Source organism: Anguilla anguilla, chromosome 6 (assembly GCF_013347855.1).
Source record: "Anguilla anguilla isolate fAngAng1 chromosome 6, fAngAng1.pri, whole genome shotgun sequence".
Classification (NCBI taxonomy): Eukaryota; Metazoa; Chordata; class Actinopteri; order Anguilliformes; family Anguillidae; genus Anguilla; species Anguilla anguilla.
In genome coordinates, this window is record NC_049206.1 from 6,340,415 (window position 1) to 6,357,349 (window position 16,935).

At 55.1% G+C, this 16,935-nt stretch overlaps 1 protein-coding gene across 3 annotated transcripts in view; it reads left to right on the top strand.

The window, feature by feature from the left end:
* Window positions 1–15,215, top strand: part of LOC118229801 (E3 ubiquitin-protein ligase TRIP12-like) — a 29,677-nt gene extending 14,462 nt beyond the window's left edge. For 2 of the 3 annotated variants that reach the window (XM_035422174.1, XM_035422175.1), the window contains exons 18-40: window positions 613–841; window positions 1,369–1,487; window positions 1,822–2,026; window positions 2,633–2,733; window positions 3,008–3,182; window positions 3,873–4,242; window positions 4,955–5,106; window positions 5,512–5,669; window positions 5,771–5,844; window positions 6,707–6,906; window positions 7,304–7,431; window positions 7,514–7,665; window positions 8,868–9,010; window positions 9,449–9,605; window positions 9,725–9,823; window positions 10,282–10,396; window positions 11,083–11,237; window positions 11,766–11,930; window positions 12,175–12,339; window positions 12,850–12,963; window positions 13,394–13,488; window positions 14,553–14,656; window positions 14,874–15,070. In XM_035422174.1, coding sequence (XP_035278065.1) covers window positions 613–841; window positions 1,369–1,487; window positions 1,822–2,026; window positions 2,633–2,733; window positions 3,008–3,182; window positions 3,873–4,242; window positions 4,955–5,106; window positions 5,512–5,669; window positions 5,771–5,844; window positions 6,707–6,906; window positions 7,304–7,431; window positions 7,514–7,665; window positions 8,868–9,010; window positions 9,449–9,605; window positions 9,725–9,823; window positions 10,282–10,396; window positions 11,083–11,237; window positions 11,766–11,930; window positions 12,175–12,339; window positions 12,850–12,963; window positions 13,394–13,488; window positions 14,553–14,656; window positions 14,874–15,070 — 3,572 coding nt within the window. Of the gene's footprint in view, window positions 1–612; window positions 842–1,368; window positions 1,488–1,821; window positions 2,027–2,632; window positions 2,734–3,007; window positions 3,183–3,872; window positions 4,243–4,954; window positions 5,107–5,511; window positions 5,670–5,770; window positions 5,845–6,706; window positions 6,907–7,303; window positions 7,432–7,513; window positions 7,666–8,867; window positions 9,011–9,448; window positions 9,606–9,724; window positions 9,824–10,281; window positions 10,397–11,082; window positions 11,238–11,765; window positions 11,931–12,174; window positions 12,340–12,849; window positions 12,964–13,393; window positions 13,489–14,552; window positions 14,657–14,873 lie in introns of all 3 variants that reach the window. The other variant, XM_035422176.1, reaches the window with a different exon arrangement.
* The last annotated feature ends 1,720 nt before the right edge of the window (window positions 15,216–16,935 follow it).

A 16,935-nucleotide genomic window follows, 5' to 3' on the forward strand; every position in this document is an offset into this window, starting at 1 on the left:
GTTTGAGACGGGAGTGCACGTTTGAGACGGGAGTGCGCGTTTGAGACGGGAGTGCGCGTTTGAGACGGGAGTGCACGTTTGAGACGGGAGTGCGCGTTTGAGATGGGAGTGCGCGTTTGAGACGGGAGAGTGCGCGTTTGAGATGGGAGTGCACGTTTGAGACGGGAGTGCGCGTTTGAGACGGGAGTGCACGTTTGAGACGGGAGTGCGCGTTTGAGACGGGAGTGCACGTTTGAGACGGGAGTGCACGTTTGAGACGGGAGTGCACGTTTGAGACGGGAGTGCACGTTTGAGAGGGGAGTGCACGTTTGAGAGGGGAGTGCACGTTTGAGACGGGAGTGCGCGTTTGAGACGGGAGTGCGCGTTTGAGACGGGAGTGCACGTTTGAGACGGGAGTGCGCGTTTGAGACGGGAGTGCACGTTTGAGACGGGAGTGCGCGTTTGAGATGGGAGTGCACGTTTGAGACGGGAGTGCGCGTTTGAGACGGGAGTGCGCGTTTGAGACGGGAGTGCACGTTTGAGACGGGAGTGCGCTCACACCCGGGGCCTCGGGGTGCGACCCGTGCCGCTCGCCGCCTGACCGCGCGCCGCGCTTCCTGTTTCCTGTCCCAGGCGGGCACGCGGAGCCGCGGCGGGAGGACGCGCGGGCGCAGCTGATGAAGGAGGAGCCGGAGCTGACGCGCTGCTTCGTCAAGACGCTGTTCGGCGTGCTGTACGAGGCCTACAGCTCCTCCGCCGGCCCCGCCGTCCGCCACAAGTGCCTTCGCGCCGTGCTGAGGATCGTCTACTTCTCCGACGCGCAGCTGCTCAGGGACGTGCTGAGGAACCACGCCGTGTCCAGGTGAGTCGGGTGGGGGGTGGGGGGGGGGCAAGCGCCTGCATTTTAACACACACCCCGCTAGTACACACGCTAGCACACCGCACTAGTGCACTCGTTAACACACTGTGCTAGTGCACACGCTAACGCACACCACACTAGTGCACTCGTTAACACACACCATGCTAGTGCACTCGTTAACACACACCATGCTAGTGCACTCGTTAACACACCACACTAGTGCACTCGTTAACACACCACACTAGTGCACTCGTTAACACACGCCCCGCTAGTGCACACGTTAGCACACCGTGCTAGTGCACTCGTTAGCACACGCCCCGCTAGTGCACACTTTAGCACACCGTGCTAGCGCACTCGTTCTGTATCTGTGTGTGTGTGTGCCTGTATATGTGTACGTACTGTGTGTGGGTAATGTGTGTATTTGTATTTGAATGCCTCGAGGCTCTCTGGCCCTGCGGTTGTTAATGTCCTCACTAGTCTGTGTGTGTGCGTAGGTAAATTTAGTGTCCTGTACGGGTTGTGTGTTTCAGTCACATCGCCTCCATGCTGTCCAGTCAGGACCTGAGGATCGTGGTCGGGGCTCTGCAGATGGCCGAGATCCTCATGCAGAAGCTCTCTGACGTTTTCGGCGTCTATTTCAGAAGAGAAGGTGGGCGGTCCTCCGCGTTTCGAGGGGAAAGGCTCTCTCGTCCTTTAAAGCGGAGCTTTTGAACTCGCGTGCATGCACACAGATGCGCACGCGCACACGCAAACACGCAACACACAGGCCTAGTTGTATCTGTTTTATCTGATACACAAACCGAAATAGATCTAGCAGTGGTCCCAGTGCATAGAACCCATGCTAGACGGTAGTAGAGTTGGTTTACATTGCGAGTTTGCCCTGCTGACCAGTTGTGCGTATGTGTATATGTGTGTGTGTGTGTGTGTTTGTGTGTTTGTTTGTTTGTTTGTGTGTACATGCATGTGTGTGTGTGTGTGTTCAGGTGTGATGCACCAGGTGAAGAACCTGGCCGAGTCAGAGACCTTCTTCACCAGCCCTCCCAGGGTGTGCTCCAGCGGAACCTCCGGTCTCTGCAACACAACCATCAGCATGGTAACCGCTACCATGGCAACCAACGTCCCATCTGACCTGGGCTCTCCCAGCTACCAGCACAGCATGGATGACTCGCTGGACCTGAGCCCACAGGGGTGAGAGACCAGAGCCCACCAATCACATCACTGCCCATTCAGCCTCTCCTTCTGCAGACAGCCAATCACAGCACTGCCCATCCAGCCCCTCCTCCTGCAGGCAGCCAATCACAACACTGCCCATTCAGCCCCTCCTTCAGAAGGCAGCCAATCACAGCACTGCCAATTCAGCCCCTCCTCCTACAGGCAGCCAATCACAGCACTGCCCATTCAGCCCCTCCTCCTGCAGGCAGCCAGTCACAGCACTGCCCATCCAGCCCCTCCTCCTGCTGGCATCCAATCACAGCACTGTTCATTCAGACGCTGACCTTTCAGGCACCCAATCAAAGCCTACTCAGGCAGCCCTCCTTCTGCAAGCAGCCAGTTCCTGCAGAATCTAACCAGCCCCTCTTTCTTAATGGCACATCCCTCTCACTACCAGATACCCAATCACAGCACAGCTGTTGCAAAGCTCCCAGCACCCCTAGCCCTGCTGTGAGACTGTTCTGTTCTCCTGACTGTTCAGTGAGACTGTTCAGTTCTCCTGACTGTTCAGTGAGACTGTTCTGCTCTCTCTCTCTCTCTCTCTCTCCCCCCCCCCCCCCCCCCCCCCCCCCCCCCCCCCAGGCGGCTGAGCGACGCTCTGAAGAGGAAGCGGCTTCCTAAACGAGGCCCCAGGAGGCCCAAGTACTCTCCCCCGCGGGACGAGGACAAAATGGACAATCAGGGTACGGGTGCCTTGCCTTAATTATAATGGTCACGTACACACACACTCACACACTCTCTCTCACACACACACACACACACACACAGACTTCTATGGCAAACTCGGCTGGTTTTTAAACGCATGTGAGGCACGTCATTTCTCCCCACACTTTAGGACGGCTCCCTCCTGCTCCCTTTGTTCTGCTCACACATTGGGCTCACCGACCTTCAGCTCTGAAGACAGAGAAACTCACCATGGCTCTTTCACTGTGGTCCTTAATCCCTCTTCCCGTGCAGCTAAGAGTCCCACCAGCACCCAGTCCCCAAAATCCTCCTTCCTGGCAAGCCTGAACCCCAAGTCCTGGGGCAAACTGGGTGCCCAGACCAATAACGCCATTTCGGACCCGTCCCGCATGGCGGGGGTGAGCGGACTGACCCGAGCCACGCCCAAGGACTCCGTCTGCAACAACAGGTACGGCTCACCTGTGCTGTCGCGTTGCCTCACAACACTGAGTTTGAACACTGAGCTTCAATAATGAGTTTCAACACTGAGATTCAACACTGAACTTCAACAATGAGTTTCAACACTGAACTTCAACACTGAGCCTCAAAACTGAACTTCAACACTGTACCTCAACACTGAGCTTCAATAATGAGCTTCACCGCTGTACCTCAAAACTGAACTTCAACACTGAGCCTGAACACTGAGATTCAACACTGAGCCTGAACACTGAGATTCAACACTGAACTTCAACACTGAGCCTCAACACTGAGATTCAACACTGAACTTCAACACTGAGCCTCAACACAGCTTCAACGCTGAGCTTCTACGTCCTGATAGTACAGCACCTCTCTCTCACCCTCACTCTGTCTGTCTGTTAAAGGAGTATAGCCTATATATTTAGCTTTTTTTAAGTTTTCATATTTCTCTATTTTAAATAATCTCCCTCTCTCTCCCCCACTCCTCCCTCGACCGTACTCCCTCTCCCCCTCTCTCTCTCTGCCCCTCTCTCCCCCACTCCTCTCTCGACCTCACTCCCTCCCCTCTTTCTCCCCCTCTCCCCCCTCTCTCTCTTGACCCCACCCCCCCTCTCTCCCCCCCTTCTCTCTCTCTGCCCCCCTCCCCCCCTCTCTCCCCCCCCCCCCCCCCTCTCTGCGGCAGAGAGAAGATCCGTGCCTGGGTGCGGGAGCAGGCCTGCAGGTTTGTGGATCGCTACCTGGGCTGTGAGCAGCTGAACGGCAGCAGCTCCGGCGGCGTCGGCGGCGGCGTCGGCTGCGGCGGCCCGGCGCTGAGCGTTCTCCAGCAGCTGTGCGCGGCCACAGCGCGGCTGGGCCTGCAGCTGGACGGCGGGCTGGAGTGCCTGCTGGAGATCTGCGCCATCCTGTGCCACTCGGACGCCTCGTCCTTCGAGATCCAGCACAGCGGCCTGGTGCGCCAGCTGCTCCTGTACCTGACGTCCGACTGCGAGCGGCACGCCGTGCGCCGCCCCCTCCGGCTCCGCCGCTTCCTGCACGTCTTCTTCGGGTGCCCGGTGAGCCGCCTCCGCACCCTCCCTGCCCCACACCGCATCCGCACCCTCCCCGCCCCGCACCCGCCTCCGCACCCTCCCGCCCCGCACCCTCCCCCGCCCCGCACCCGCCCCCGCACACTCCCCGCCCCTGCCCCACACCGCACCCGCCGCCCCGCCCCTGCCCCACACCGCACCCGCCCGCCCCGCCCCCGCCCCTGCCCCACACCGCACCCGGATAGTGAGGTTATGGGTCTGGTTTTGGATAGTGAGGTTATGGGTCTGGTTTTGGGTAGTGAGGTTATGGGTCTGGTTTTGGGTAGTGAGGTTATGGGTCTGGTTTTGGATAGTGAGGTTATGGGTCTGGTTTTGGATAGTGAGGTTATGGGTCTGGTTTTGGGTGGTGAGGTTATGGGTCTGGTTTTGGGTAGTGAGGTTATGGGTCTGGTTTTCGATAGTGAGGTTATGGGTCTGGTTTTGGGTAGTGAGGTTATGGGTCTGGTTTTGGGTGGTGAGGTTATGGGTCTGGTTTTGGGTAGTGAGGTTATGGGTCTGGTTTTGGATAGTGAGGTTATGGGTCTGGTTTTGGGTAGTGAGGTTATGGGTCTGGTTTTGGATAGTGAGGTTATGGGTCTGGTTTTGGGTAGTGAGGTTATGGGTCTGGTTTTGGGTAGTGAGGTGATGGGTCTGGTTTTGGGTAGTGAGGTTATGAGTGTGGCTCTGCTTTTGGCTCCAGGTTCCGGGCACAGAACCCCCGGGGCGGTTGGACCCCTGTGAGAGCGGGCCCCTCCTGGCGCTGGTGCACAAGATGAACAGCTGCCTGAGCCAGATGGAGCAGTTCCCCGTCAAAGTGCACGACTTCCCCAGCGGGAACGGCACCGGGAGCAGGTCAGCTTTACCTCTCACCTTTCTGATGTCTGACTCTCTCTCTCTCTCTGACTCTCTCTCTCTCTCACTCTCTCTCTCTCTCACTCTCTCCCATTTGCTCTCTCTTGCTCTCTCTCTTGCTCTCTTCCCTTTCCCTTTCCTCTCTCTCTTTCTCTTACCTGTTATCTCTCAGGCACCTTCTCTTGCCTCTCTTATACGCTACCTGTCTTTCTCTGCCGTACACTATTCCTCTCTTAGGTACACTCTCCTTCTCACACGCACCCACTCTCTATCTCCCTTTCTCTTACTCTCTTCGCTGAGTCTCTGTCGCCATGTCTCTCCCCCCCCCCCCATCCCCCCGTCAATCTCATTGGCTTTCTCTGTCGGCGCTGCTTTGTGATTGGCTGATCTGTGCTGTTTCCGCAGAGGCTCCCAGGCTCTCAAGTTTTTCAACACCCACCAGCTGAAGTGTCAGCTTCAGAGACACCCGGACTGCGCCAACGTCAAGCAGTGGAAGGGGGGAACCGTCAAGATCGACCCCCTGGCCTTGGTACAGGCCATCGAGAGATACCTTGTCGTCAGAGGTTTGGCAGAACTCATTCTTTTGAGGACCTGATGTTGCCCAAGATGTCTCTGCGGCTTGTTTGAAGTTGACGGTGAACAGTGTTAACCCTTTCCCCTCCAGGCTACGGCCGGATTCGAGAGGAAGACCAGGACAGCGAGGAGGACGGCTCGGACGATGAAATAGACGAGTCTCTGGTACGCGAGACAGGATTATGACTTTCACACACAAACGGGTCGCATGGACACGCCAGAGCCCTGTACTCTTACACTTGAGGGTTCTGAATGGGTTGTGTGTGAACACCAGTACTCTTAAAATCTTAAAACTCTCATCTCTGATGGACACTAATTTAATGGATCTGTTTTATATTCATGAATTGGCGTGGCCAATAACAGTAACGGTACCAATAGGTGTTCTTTTCTGTAACAAAACATGAGAAACGTCCGTTACCAACTGCAGCCACCTGGACTAGGGTTGCTTTTATGTGGTCCTCAGTGCCAGTCGTACTGCTGATTTCCATTCTTCCCCTTGAGTCAGGGACTGATTACACTGGGACAGCACACTAATCAGTCACATTAATCGGCTAATGATGTGGCTCTAAAGAAGACCAGCAGTACTGATGGCTATGGGCCAGATTTGAGTACCCTTGGTCTAGGACAGAGGTGGGCAACGAGGGCCGTATCCGTTTCTGGGTTTCATGCCAACCTCTGGCCTTAATGACTCAATTAGCCCTTAATTTTTACGTCATCTGACAGTCTTGATGAGCGCATGAACGACAGACGAAGACTGTTTTCGTGTCCCTGAATGAAACGTGTTCCTGTGATCTAATCTGTTAGTGAACCAGTGTTGTTGTATACAGCCAGTTGGCTCATTTAGCCAGGGTAATTGGTGGAAACAAGAACATGCATACACCCTCCAGGCACGAAATTTCCCGCCCTTGGTCTAGGAGGTTGCACCTAGTGGAGAGGATGTAGGGACTGCAGGACCTGACCGTGTGGTTACTATGGTGACCGTTGTGGATGACCTCTGACCTTTGACCCCCCCCCCCCCCCTTCCCAGGCTGCACAGTTCCTGAACTCGGGCAGTGTGAGGCACAGGCTGCAGTTCTACATGGGGGAGCACATGCTGCCGTACAGCATGACCGTGTACCAGGCGGTCCGGCAGTTCAGCCTGCAGGCCGAGGAGGAGAGGGAGTCCACCGACGACGAGGCCAACCCGCTCGGACGCGCCGGCATCTGGACCAAGACCCACACCATATGGTACCTGCGCGTGTGTGTGTGAGTGTGCGTGTGTGTGTGTGTGTGTGCGTGTAGTGTGTGCGTGTAGTGTGTGTGTGTGAGTGTGTGTGTGTGTGAGTGTGTGTGTGAGTGTGTGCGTGCATATGCATATGCGTGTGTGTGTGTGTGTGTGTGTGTGTGAGTGTACGTGTGTGTGTGTGTGTATGTGTGTAGTGTGGTATGAGTGTGTGTGTGAGTGTGAGTGTGAGTGTGTGTGTATGTGTGTGTGTGTCAGTGTGTGCATGCATGCATGTGTGTGTGTGGGGTGTGTGTGTGTGTATGTGAGTGTGCGTGTGTGTGTGCATGTTTGTGTGTGTGTGTGTGTGCGTGTGCGCGCGTGTGTGTGTGTAGTGTGGTATGACGCACTGTATCTCCTCAGGTATAAGCCAGTGAGGGAGGATGAGGACGGCAGTAAGGATGTAGTTGGAGGGAAGAGGGGCAGGGCGCAGACGGCCCCCACCAAAACCTCGCCCCGCAACGCCAAGAAGCACGACGAGCTGTGGCACGGTACGTCCGTCCGCCAGCCCTCCCGTCCGTCCCGAGCGGGGCCGTGTTTGACCCGTGTCCGTCCGTCTGTCCGTCCCTGCAGACGGCGTCTGTCCCAGCGCAGCCAATCCCCTGGAGATGTGCCTCCATTCGGAGCCTCCGGAGAGCATGACCTTCGATGACCCGTCCCGGGACGTCACCCTGCTGCTCCGAGCCCTGCACTCCATCAGCCGATACTGGTTCTACCTGTACGAGGTTAGTATCCGCCGGAGTATACCCGTACGACGTGAGTATCCGCCGGAACGTTCTGGAGTATACCTGTACGACCTGAGTATCCGCCGGAACGTTCTGGAGTATACCCGTACTGGAGTATACCTGTACGACGTGAGTATCCTCCGGAACGTTCTGGAGTATACCTGTACGACCTGAGTATCCGCCGGAACGTTCTGGAGTATACCCGTACGACGTGAGTATCCGCCGGAACGTTCTGGAGTATACCCGTACTGGAGTATACCTGTACGACGTGAGTATCCTCCGGAACGTTCTGGAGTATACCTGTACGACCTGAGTATCCGCCGGAACGTTCTGGAGTATACCCGTACTGGAGTATACCTGTACGACGTGAGTATCCTCCGGAACGTTCTGGAGTATACCTGTACGACCTGAGTATCCGCCGGAACGTTCTGGAGTATACCCATACGACGTGAGTATCCGCCGGAACGTTCTGGAGTATACCCGTACGACGTGAGTATCCGCCGGAACGTTCTGGAGTATACCTGTACGACGTGAGTATCCGCCGGAGCGTTCTGGAGTATACCTGTACGATGTGAGTATCCGCCGGAACGTTCTGGAGTATACCTGTACGACGTGAGTATCTGCCGGAGCGTTCTGGAGTATACCTGTACGACGTGAGTATCCGCTGCAGCGTTCTGGAGTATACCCGTACGACGTGAGTATCCGCTGCAGCGTTCTGGAGTATACCCGTACGACGTGAGTATCCGCCGGAACGTTCTGGAGTATACCCGTACGACGTGAGTATCCGCCGGAACGTTCTGGAGTATACCTGTACGACGTGAGTATCTGCCGGAGCGTTCTGGGGTATACCCGTACGACGTGAGTATCTGCCGGAGCATTCTGGGGTATACCCGTACGACGTGAGTATCTGCCGGAGCATTCTGGGGTATACCTGTACGACGTGAGTATCCACAGGCGCTTCCTGGAATGTACCTGTACAGTGTGAATATCAAACAGAACTTTCTGGAATGTACCTGTATGAGCCTGATGAACAGCTGCACAGCTGGGTTTAACACACTGACCCACGTGTATCACTGCAGCACGCTCTGTGTCCGTGTGTCTCTATGGTGCCGTGTGTCTGTGTCTGTGGGCTGTGTCTGTCGCTGTCTGTGAGCTGAAAGCCTGTTGCGTGCCCTTCTCACGGTGCTCTCTGTATCCTGCAGAATGCCGTGTGTAAGGAGATCATCCCCACCAGCGAGTTCATCAACAGCAAGCTGACCGCCAAGGCCAACCGACAGCTGCAGGACCCTCTGGTCATCATGACCGGGAACATCCCCTGCTGGCTGATCCAGCTGGGCAAAACCTGGTGGGTGCACACGCACGCACACACACGCACACGCACACACACACTTTCAGGAGCTCTCTCTCTCACACACACACACACACACACACACTTTCAGGAGCTCTCTCTCTCTCACACACACACACACACTTTCAGGAGCTCTCTCTCTCACACACACACACACACACACACTTTCAGGAGCTCTCTCTCTCTCTTACACACACACACACACACACACACACGCACACACACTTTCAGGAGCTCTCTCTCTCACACACACACACACACACTTTCAGGAGCTCTCTCTCTCACACACACACTTTCAGGAGCTCTCTCTCTCTCTCACACACACACACACACACGCACACATTTGCTTCCCTGCTGTAGGCTGTTCTCAGTTGCTCATTTGTTTTCATCATAATCATCCTTTCTTTCTTCCTTCCTTTCTTTCCCTCCCTCCAGCCCCTTCTTCTTCCCGTTCGACACGCGGCAGATGCTGTTCTACGTGACCGCATTCGACCGGGACCGCGCCATGCAGCGTCTCCTGGACACCAACCCGGAGATCAACCAATCAGATTCTCAGGACAGTAGGGTGGCCCCCCGATTGGACAGGAAGAAGGTAGTGTTGTGGGAGTGGGGCAGGCCATTTCCACAATGTGACAATTGTGTTCACCTCTCACTCTCTCTCTCTCTCTCCCTCTCCCTCTCTCTCTGTCTCCCCCTCCCTCTCTCTCTCAGCGCACTATAAACCGAGAGGAGCTGCTGAAGCAGGCCGAGTCTGTGATGCAGGATCTGGGCAGCTCCAGGGCCATGCTGGAGATCCAGTACGACAACGAGGTACCATCATCCGCGCTTTACCTCCTCATTGGCTGGTATGCACAGTGACAGGTCAGATACAGGCACAGACAGGCCTCGTCATTGGTCTGTAGGCACAGTGACAGGTCAGATACAGACAGGCCTCGTCATTGGTCGACAGGCACAGTGCCAGGTCAGGTCCAGACACAGATGGACCTTGTCATTGGTCAGTAAGCTCAGTGACAGGTCAGATACAGACAGGCCTCGTCATTGGTCGATAGGCACAGTGACAGGTCAGATACAGACAGGCCTCGTCATTGGTCGACAGGCACAGTGCCAGGTCAGGTCCAGACACAGATGGACCTCGTCATTGGTCAGTAAGCTCAGTGCAGGTCAGATACAGACGGGCCTCGTCATTGGTCTGTAGGCACAGTGACAGGTCCGGTCCGGACACAGACGGGCTTTAATTAGGCTCACCCCTCCCTGGTTCCTCCCTGCAGGTGGGCACGGGCCTGGGTCCCACTCTGGAGTTCTACGCCCTGGTGTCCCAGGAGCTGCAGCGGGCCGACCTGGGCCTGTGGAGGGGCGAGGAGGTCGCCCTGCCCAACCCCAAAGGTACGGCGACCCGCCCCTGCTGTGTTTCAGTTCGGCACACACTACCTGTAACACCAGAATGGTTCTGCTGTGCATGCTTACCTGAAAGATCTGAGCTCATTGCATTATAAGTGTGTTATGGATGTGTGTGTGTATCTTGTGAACGAATGAATGTTCGGTTAGAATGATAGTGTGAACTCTGGGTGTTCAGTCATTAAAATGTATTTTGAAGTCAGGATTGTCATATATGTGTACACTCTCTTTGTCTCTCTGTCTGTCTCTCACACACACACACACACACATACTAGTATGTGTATGTGTAGGTGTGTGTCAGTGTGAGACGATATGTAAATTAGACCTGAGCTTTAGGACCATGTAATCGAAAATCAGTGATTCTTCACAAGCGATAATCGGCCTAGAATGTGTGAGAAATAATTGCTGCAAAGCCGATTCATCTTTGTGACACCCTAGCTGCCATAAGCTGCCGGCGCTGGGATCTCATTGGGGAAGATGTTTTTCCCTCAGACATGCTGCTTCACAGTCTGCTGACACCTGACTTTTAAAAAATTTCGCTGTTTCTCAACTCTGGTTCTCGAGCAGTTGTTTTGTTATTCGACCAGGTATCTGACTATATTTTCGTGATATTTTCATGTGCCATTTTTGATGATCCCCTCTCCTCCCCCTCCCCCCTCCCCCCCCCCAATCAGGAGGCCAGGAGGGGACCAGGTACATGTTCAGCCCCAGGGGCCTGTTTGTGGTTCCCATCGGCAGGACCACCAAACCGGCGCACATCGCCAAGGTCAAGATGAAGTTCCGCTTCCTGGGCAAGCTCATCGCCAAAGCCGTCATGGACTTCAGGCTGGTGAGCGCGCTCCGTTTGTCCTGAACCCGCCCTGAACCCGTCCCGTCTGGCCGCCCTCCTTTGTGACGGGGCGGCCTGGTTAGGGGAACGCTCGCGCGCTCTGACGTTTCGTGAGGTATCGCTCCGACGTTGCCGTGACGACGCGCCCCGTTCTCCCCGGTTGCCGTGACGCTGCTGTAACGTTGCCGTGACGCTGCTCTAACGTTGCCGTGACGCTGCTCTAACGTTGCCGTGACGCTGCTCTAACGTTGCCGTGACGCTGCTCTGACGTTGCCGTGACGTTACATTACAGGCATTTAGCAGACGCTCTTTTCCAGAGTGACTTCCACAGCATTCTACATAGTGTTTACATTGCATTCATTTATACAGCTGGATACATACTGAAGCAAAGCAGGTTAAGTACCTTGCTCAAGGGTACAACTCCACTGTCCTACCCGGGAATCGAACCTGTTACCTTCAGGTTACAAAACCGGTTCATTACCCATTATACTACACTGCCGCCCAGTGACACTGCGTGTCTGCTCGCAGCTGGACCTTCCCCTGGGGCTGCCCTTCTACAAGTGGCTTCTGCGCAGCGAGGCCTTCGTCACCTCCCACGACCTGAAGGACGTGGACCCCACCGTGGCCACCTCCATCCAGCACCTGGAGGACATCATCCGGCAGAAGAGGAGGCTGGAGCAGGACCGGTCGCAGGTGAGCGCCCCCGTCCCCCGTCCCCCGTCCCGCTTACTGTACCCCCAACCGGAAGGGCCTGTCACCAAACCCCCCAAACCATCCTGCCTCTCTCTGCCATGGCTGACCCTTTGGTGCAGTAACGTAGTGGTGGGATCAGTTCTCTCTGTTCCAGTAATCCAAGGACGGTGTCAGCTCTGCAGTTTTGCAGTACTGTGTAGTGACTGTAGGAGGCTAACACCCCCCCCCCCCCCCCCCCTTCCAGACGCGGGAGACGCTGCAGCAGGCCCTGGAAGGCCTCAGTATGAACGGCTGCTCTGTGGAGGACCTGGGTCTGGACTTCACCCTGCCGGGGTTCCCCAACATCGAGCTGAAAAAGGGGGGCAAGGACATCCCCGTCACCATCCACAACCTGGAGGAGTACCTCAGGGTGTGTTACACTGTACATACACGCGCACACACACACACACACACACACACACGCACAACCTGGAGGAGTACCTCAGGGTGTGTTACACTGCACATACACACACGCGCGCGCGCGCACACACACACACACACAACCTGGAGGAGTACCTCAGGGTGTGTTACACTGCACATACACACACACACACACACACAACCTGGAGGAGTACCTCAGGGTGTGTTACACTGCACATACACACACACACACACACACAACCTGGAGGAGTACCTCAGGGTGTGTTACACTGCACATACACGCGCGCACACACACACACGCACAACCTGGAGGAGTACCTCAGAGTGTGTTACACTGCACACACACACACACACACACACATGCGCAGAAGTTGGATGAATACCTCAGGGCATATTATATTATACACACATGTATACACACAAGCACATGCAGGAACACAAAAATGAGCAGTATCCGTTCACACCTGTACTGCTGTCCCTCCCCCACCCCCCCCCCCAGTTGGTGGTGTACTGGACGCTGAACGAGGGCGTGTCCCGGCAGTTTGAGTCGTTAAGGGAGGGGTTTGAGTCGGTCTTCCCCCTGCATCACCTGCAGTATTTCTACCCAGAAGAGGTACGCAACCCGCTGCATCTCACCTCTCCACTTGTTCACCTGATCATTCTTTCACTGATCCACACGCGCCCCATTAACTCCCCCATTCACGTTCACCCTGGCACTTCATCGCTGTGCACGAGGAGGTCCGGAAGCTACAGGCTACTCTCTGGGCTAATGGAGCACCTTTATCTGCTGGTCGCCATGGGAATCTTTGTCCAGCATCCCGACCATTTTGTTTTTCGAGCACCTGCTGATTCTCGAATACCCAAAAAAATCATAGTAAAACTCTTCACCTGCAGTCCGAAACCACGCCGCGGTACACATGTCACTTCTCAGACACGCCCATGTGAGTGCCCCTGTGGTGCCCGGGCCCAGGGGCGGTGCCATGGCAGCGAGCTGATTGGCTGAAACTCTGTTGCGCTTTGTGTTTCTCCCCAACCCTCCTCAGCTGGACCAGCTCCTGTGCGGCAGCCGGACCCACAGCTGGGACGTCAAGACTCTAATGGAGTGCTGTAGGCCCGACCACGGCTACACACACGACAGGTAGGCCGTCTCGCCTGAGACCTGACCGTTACACACGCGACAGGTAGACCGTCTCACCTGAGACCTGACCATTACACACGCGACAAGTAGGCCATCTCACCTGAGACCTGACCATTACACACGCGACAGGTAGGCCGTCTCACCTGAGACCTGACCATTACACACGCGACAGGTAGGCCATCTCACCTGAGGCCTGACCGTTACACACGCGACAGGTAGGCCGTCTCACCTGAGACCTGACCATTACACACGCGACAGGTAGGCCGTCTCACCTGAGACCAGACCGTTACACACGCGACAGGTAGGCCGTCTCACCTGAGACCTGACCGTTACACACGCGACAGGTAGGCCGTCTCACCTGAGACCTGACCATTACACACGCGACAGGTAGGCCGTCTCACCTGAGACCTGACCATTACACACGCGACAGGTAGGCCGTCTCACCTGAGACCTGACCGTTACACACGCGACAGGTAGGCCGTCTCACCTGAGACCAGACCGTTACACACGCGACAGGTAGGCCGTCTCACCTGAGACCAGACCGTTACACACGCGACAGGTAGGCCGTCTCACCTGAGACCTGACCGTTACACACGCGACAGGTAGGCCGTCTCACCTGAGACCAGACCGTTACACACGCGACAGGTAGGCCGTCTCACCTGAGACCTGACCGTTACACACGCGACAGGTAGGCCGTCTCACCTGAGACCTGACCGTTACACACGCGACAGGTAGGCCGTCTCACCTGAGACCTGACCGTTACACACGCGACAGGTAGGCCGTCTCACCTGAGACCTGACCGTTACACACGCGACAGGTAGGCCGTCTCACCTGAGACCTGACCATTACACACGCGACAGGTAGGCCGTCTCACCTGAGACCTGACCATTACACACGCGACAGGTTGGCCGTCTCACCTGTGTAGAGCCAAACGCATGACTGGCGAACCATCACACCTGAGACCAGCTTGTGTCATTTGGCTCTGCAGTAATTGAGCCGGACAGACCCCTGCAGAGGGTTTGCAGGCCTGCCGTGTGATGCTGTCTGTGTTTCTGTGTCCTCAGTCGGGCCGTTCGGTTCCTGTTCGAGGTCCTCAGTAGTTTCGACGCGGAGCAGCAGAGGCTGTTCCTGCAGTTCGTCACAGGCAGTCCCAGGCTTCCTGTCGGAGGTAACGAACTGTTCCGTTCATTCTGTCAAACATTCATTTATTCCCCTCCTACATGTCAACAAGTGAACTCCGCCCTCTTCTGCACGTGGAATGTTATTATTCCTCCTCTGATCTATACATGTTTACTGCCCTCCAGCTGTGTGTCGCACTTAAATGGCTCCCCGTGTGACGCGTATATCGTACCCCCCCTCCCCCACCCCTTGCCTCTGTGTTCCAGGGTTCCGGAGCCTGAACCCGCCACTGACCATCGTGCGCAAGACGTTCGAGTCGACGGAGAACCCGGACGACTTCCTGCCCTCGGTCATGACCTGCGTCAACTACCTGAAGCTGCCGGACTACTCCAGCGCGGACGCCATGCGCCTGAAGCTGCTGCTGGCCGCGCGGGAGGGACAGCAGTCCTTCCACCTGTCCTGATCGCAGCGGACCAGCCGCCGCCGCCTCCTCCTCCTCCTCCTCCTCCTCCTCCAGGGACCTTCAGACTGCCTGTTCCCCTGATTCGCCACAGGGAGGCGCTGTGCACAGCCTTAGCGAAAAATCCATCCTGCTGAATCCACACCTGGTCAATGTATAAAAAAAAAAAAAATATCCACCACCGCCCCGCCCTGCACCTCGCCCCCAATCCCCCCGCCCCCACTCCTTGTCTCCCACGAACTTTTCACCACCCACAGAATTCAGACTAATATCTTACGTTGAATTTAATGTTTAAAAAAAAAAAAAAAAGAAGTCTGACATTTTAAATTTGCTTTGCTGTGAGATATTTTAAAAGAAGGGATTTTTTTCTCCTTAAGAAAAGGCTAAAATAATAAAGGTCACTGTGTACTTGGAGGTATCTGTGTGAGTTTAGGGGGAAGGATTTAGGCACTGGCTCCATAGCCCCTCTGAAAAGCAACATTAACTCGGACATTGACTTCTCATGTCTGATTGAAAAGCGTCACTCCACCATTGGTGCTCTTCACTGTCTGTTTGGATAGCTCTTCTCTGCTCTGACATTGCTCATTATTCTGATTGGTGGGCTGTACTGGTCACACTCCACGTGTGATTGGTGGGCTGTTCTGATGCTCCTGACCTCCGACTGAATCACTTCTCTCTCTCCTCTGGCACGCTTTGTATCTGATTGGCGGGCTCATTTTTAATCCCATTCTATTTCTGATTTGTATTTTCGGTTTACCAATTATTTTGAAAACGTAAGTGGTGGACTGCGAGGCTGTAAGTATTTAACTGTACAGTTATGTGCTCTTTTGATTGGTTACCGATGTCAGAGCAGCAGGACTCCACAGGATGCAGACTATTCCTGGAGGAAATGTGTTTTTCGCACAGAGCTCGTCGTGCACCAGTCACGCCCTTTTCATTAGGGAATGGTTTCATTTAATTTACTTCCATTATTTAGCCGATTCTCTCGTCCACAGCAACTTGCAGCCACACCCCAGCTGGGATTTGACCCCACAACCTTCGAGTTACAAGCTTAACATTTGTGCTACGCTGCTGCCCCGAAATATACCCAGGGAAGGAGGCTCTCGCCCGGGGTGTCAAACTTGAGGGCTGGGGCGGGGGCTGCAGTGTCAGAGGTATTCCACCATTGACTGAAAACTCGCCATCTGAATAAAGCCCTCTGAACATGAAAAAATTACTTAATGTGCATGCTTCTAGAAAAGTGCACAAATTATTATCCCGGGGGGGTGGGGGGGTGGGGTCAAATGTAGAACTGGGAGGGGGGGGGGGGGGGGGGAGGGAGAGAGGGACTTAAACCGATAACTCCGGTGCTCAGACGAGGTGTGCGAGTTCCGCACCTGCGTGTTTTTTAAATTCACGTGGGAGTTGTACATTTCAGAGCTGGGTGTGCGGGTGCGTGCGTGCGCGCGTGCGAGGTGTGGGTACATGCATTGTACAGTTCCACCGTGCAGCGGCGCTGGCTTTTCTGAGCTGTGGAAACTTGTCCGCACTCAGCCCATGTTTTTACTCGAGAATTAAATAAACTGTATAACGTGCGTTTTGTTCTCATCTGCTCATTTGCGTTGTTTATGCTTTTTTCCCTCTGGCCGGGGTCTGTTCGTGGCAGAATGTCGTGTTAAATCGACTCCAGGAGTGAACGATATTCTGAGAGTACATTTGAACAGTTTGGACTTTGGTATAATTATTTAACTCGGTAGAATCATGTGAACTCTTTTTCACAGGAGGTGGGGTGTGTGTGTGTGTGTGTGTGTGGTGGGTAGGGGAGGGGGGTTTGATTTGGAAACTCGTCATTTTTCTAAGTATCTCAAAACTGTTTGCCAGACGAAATA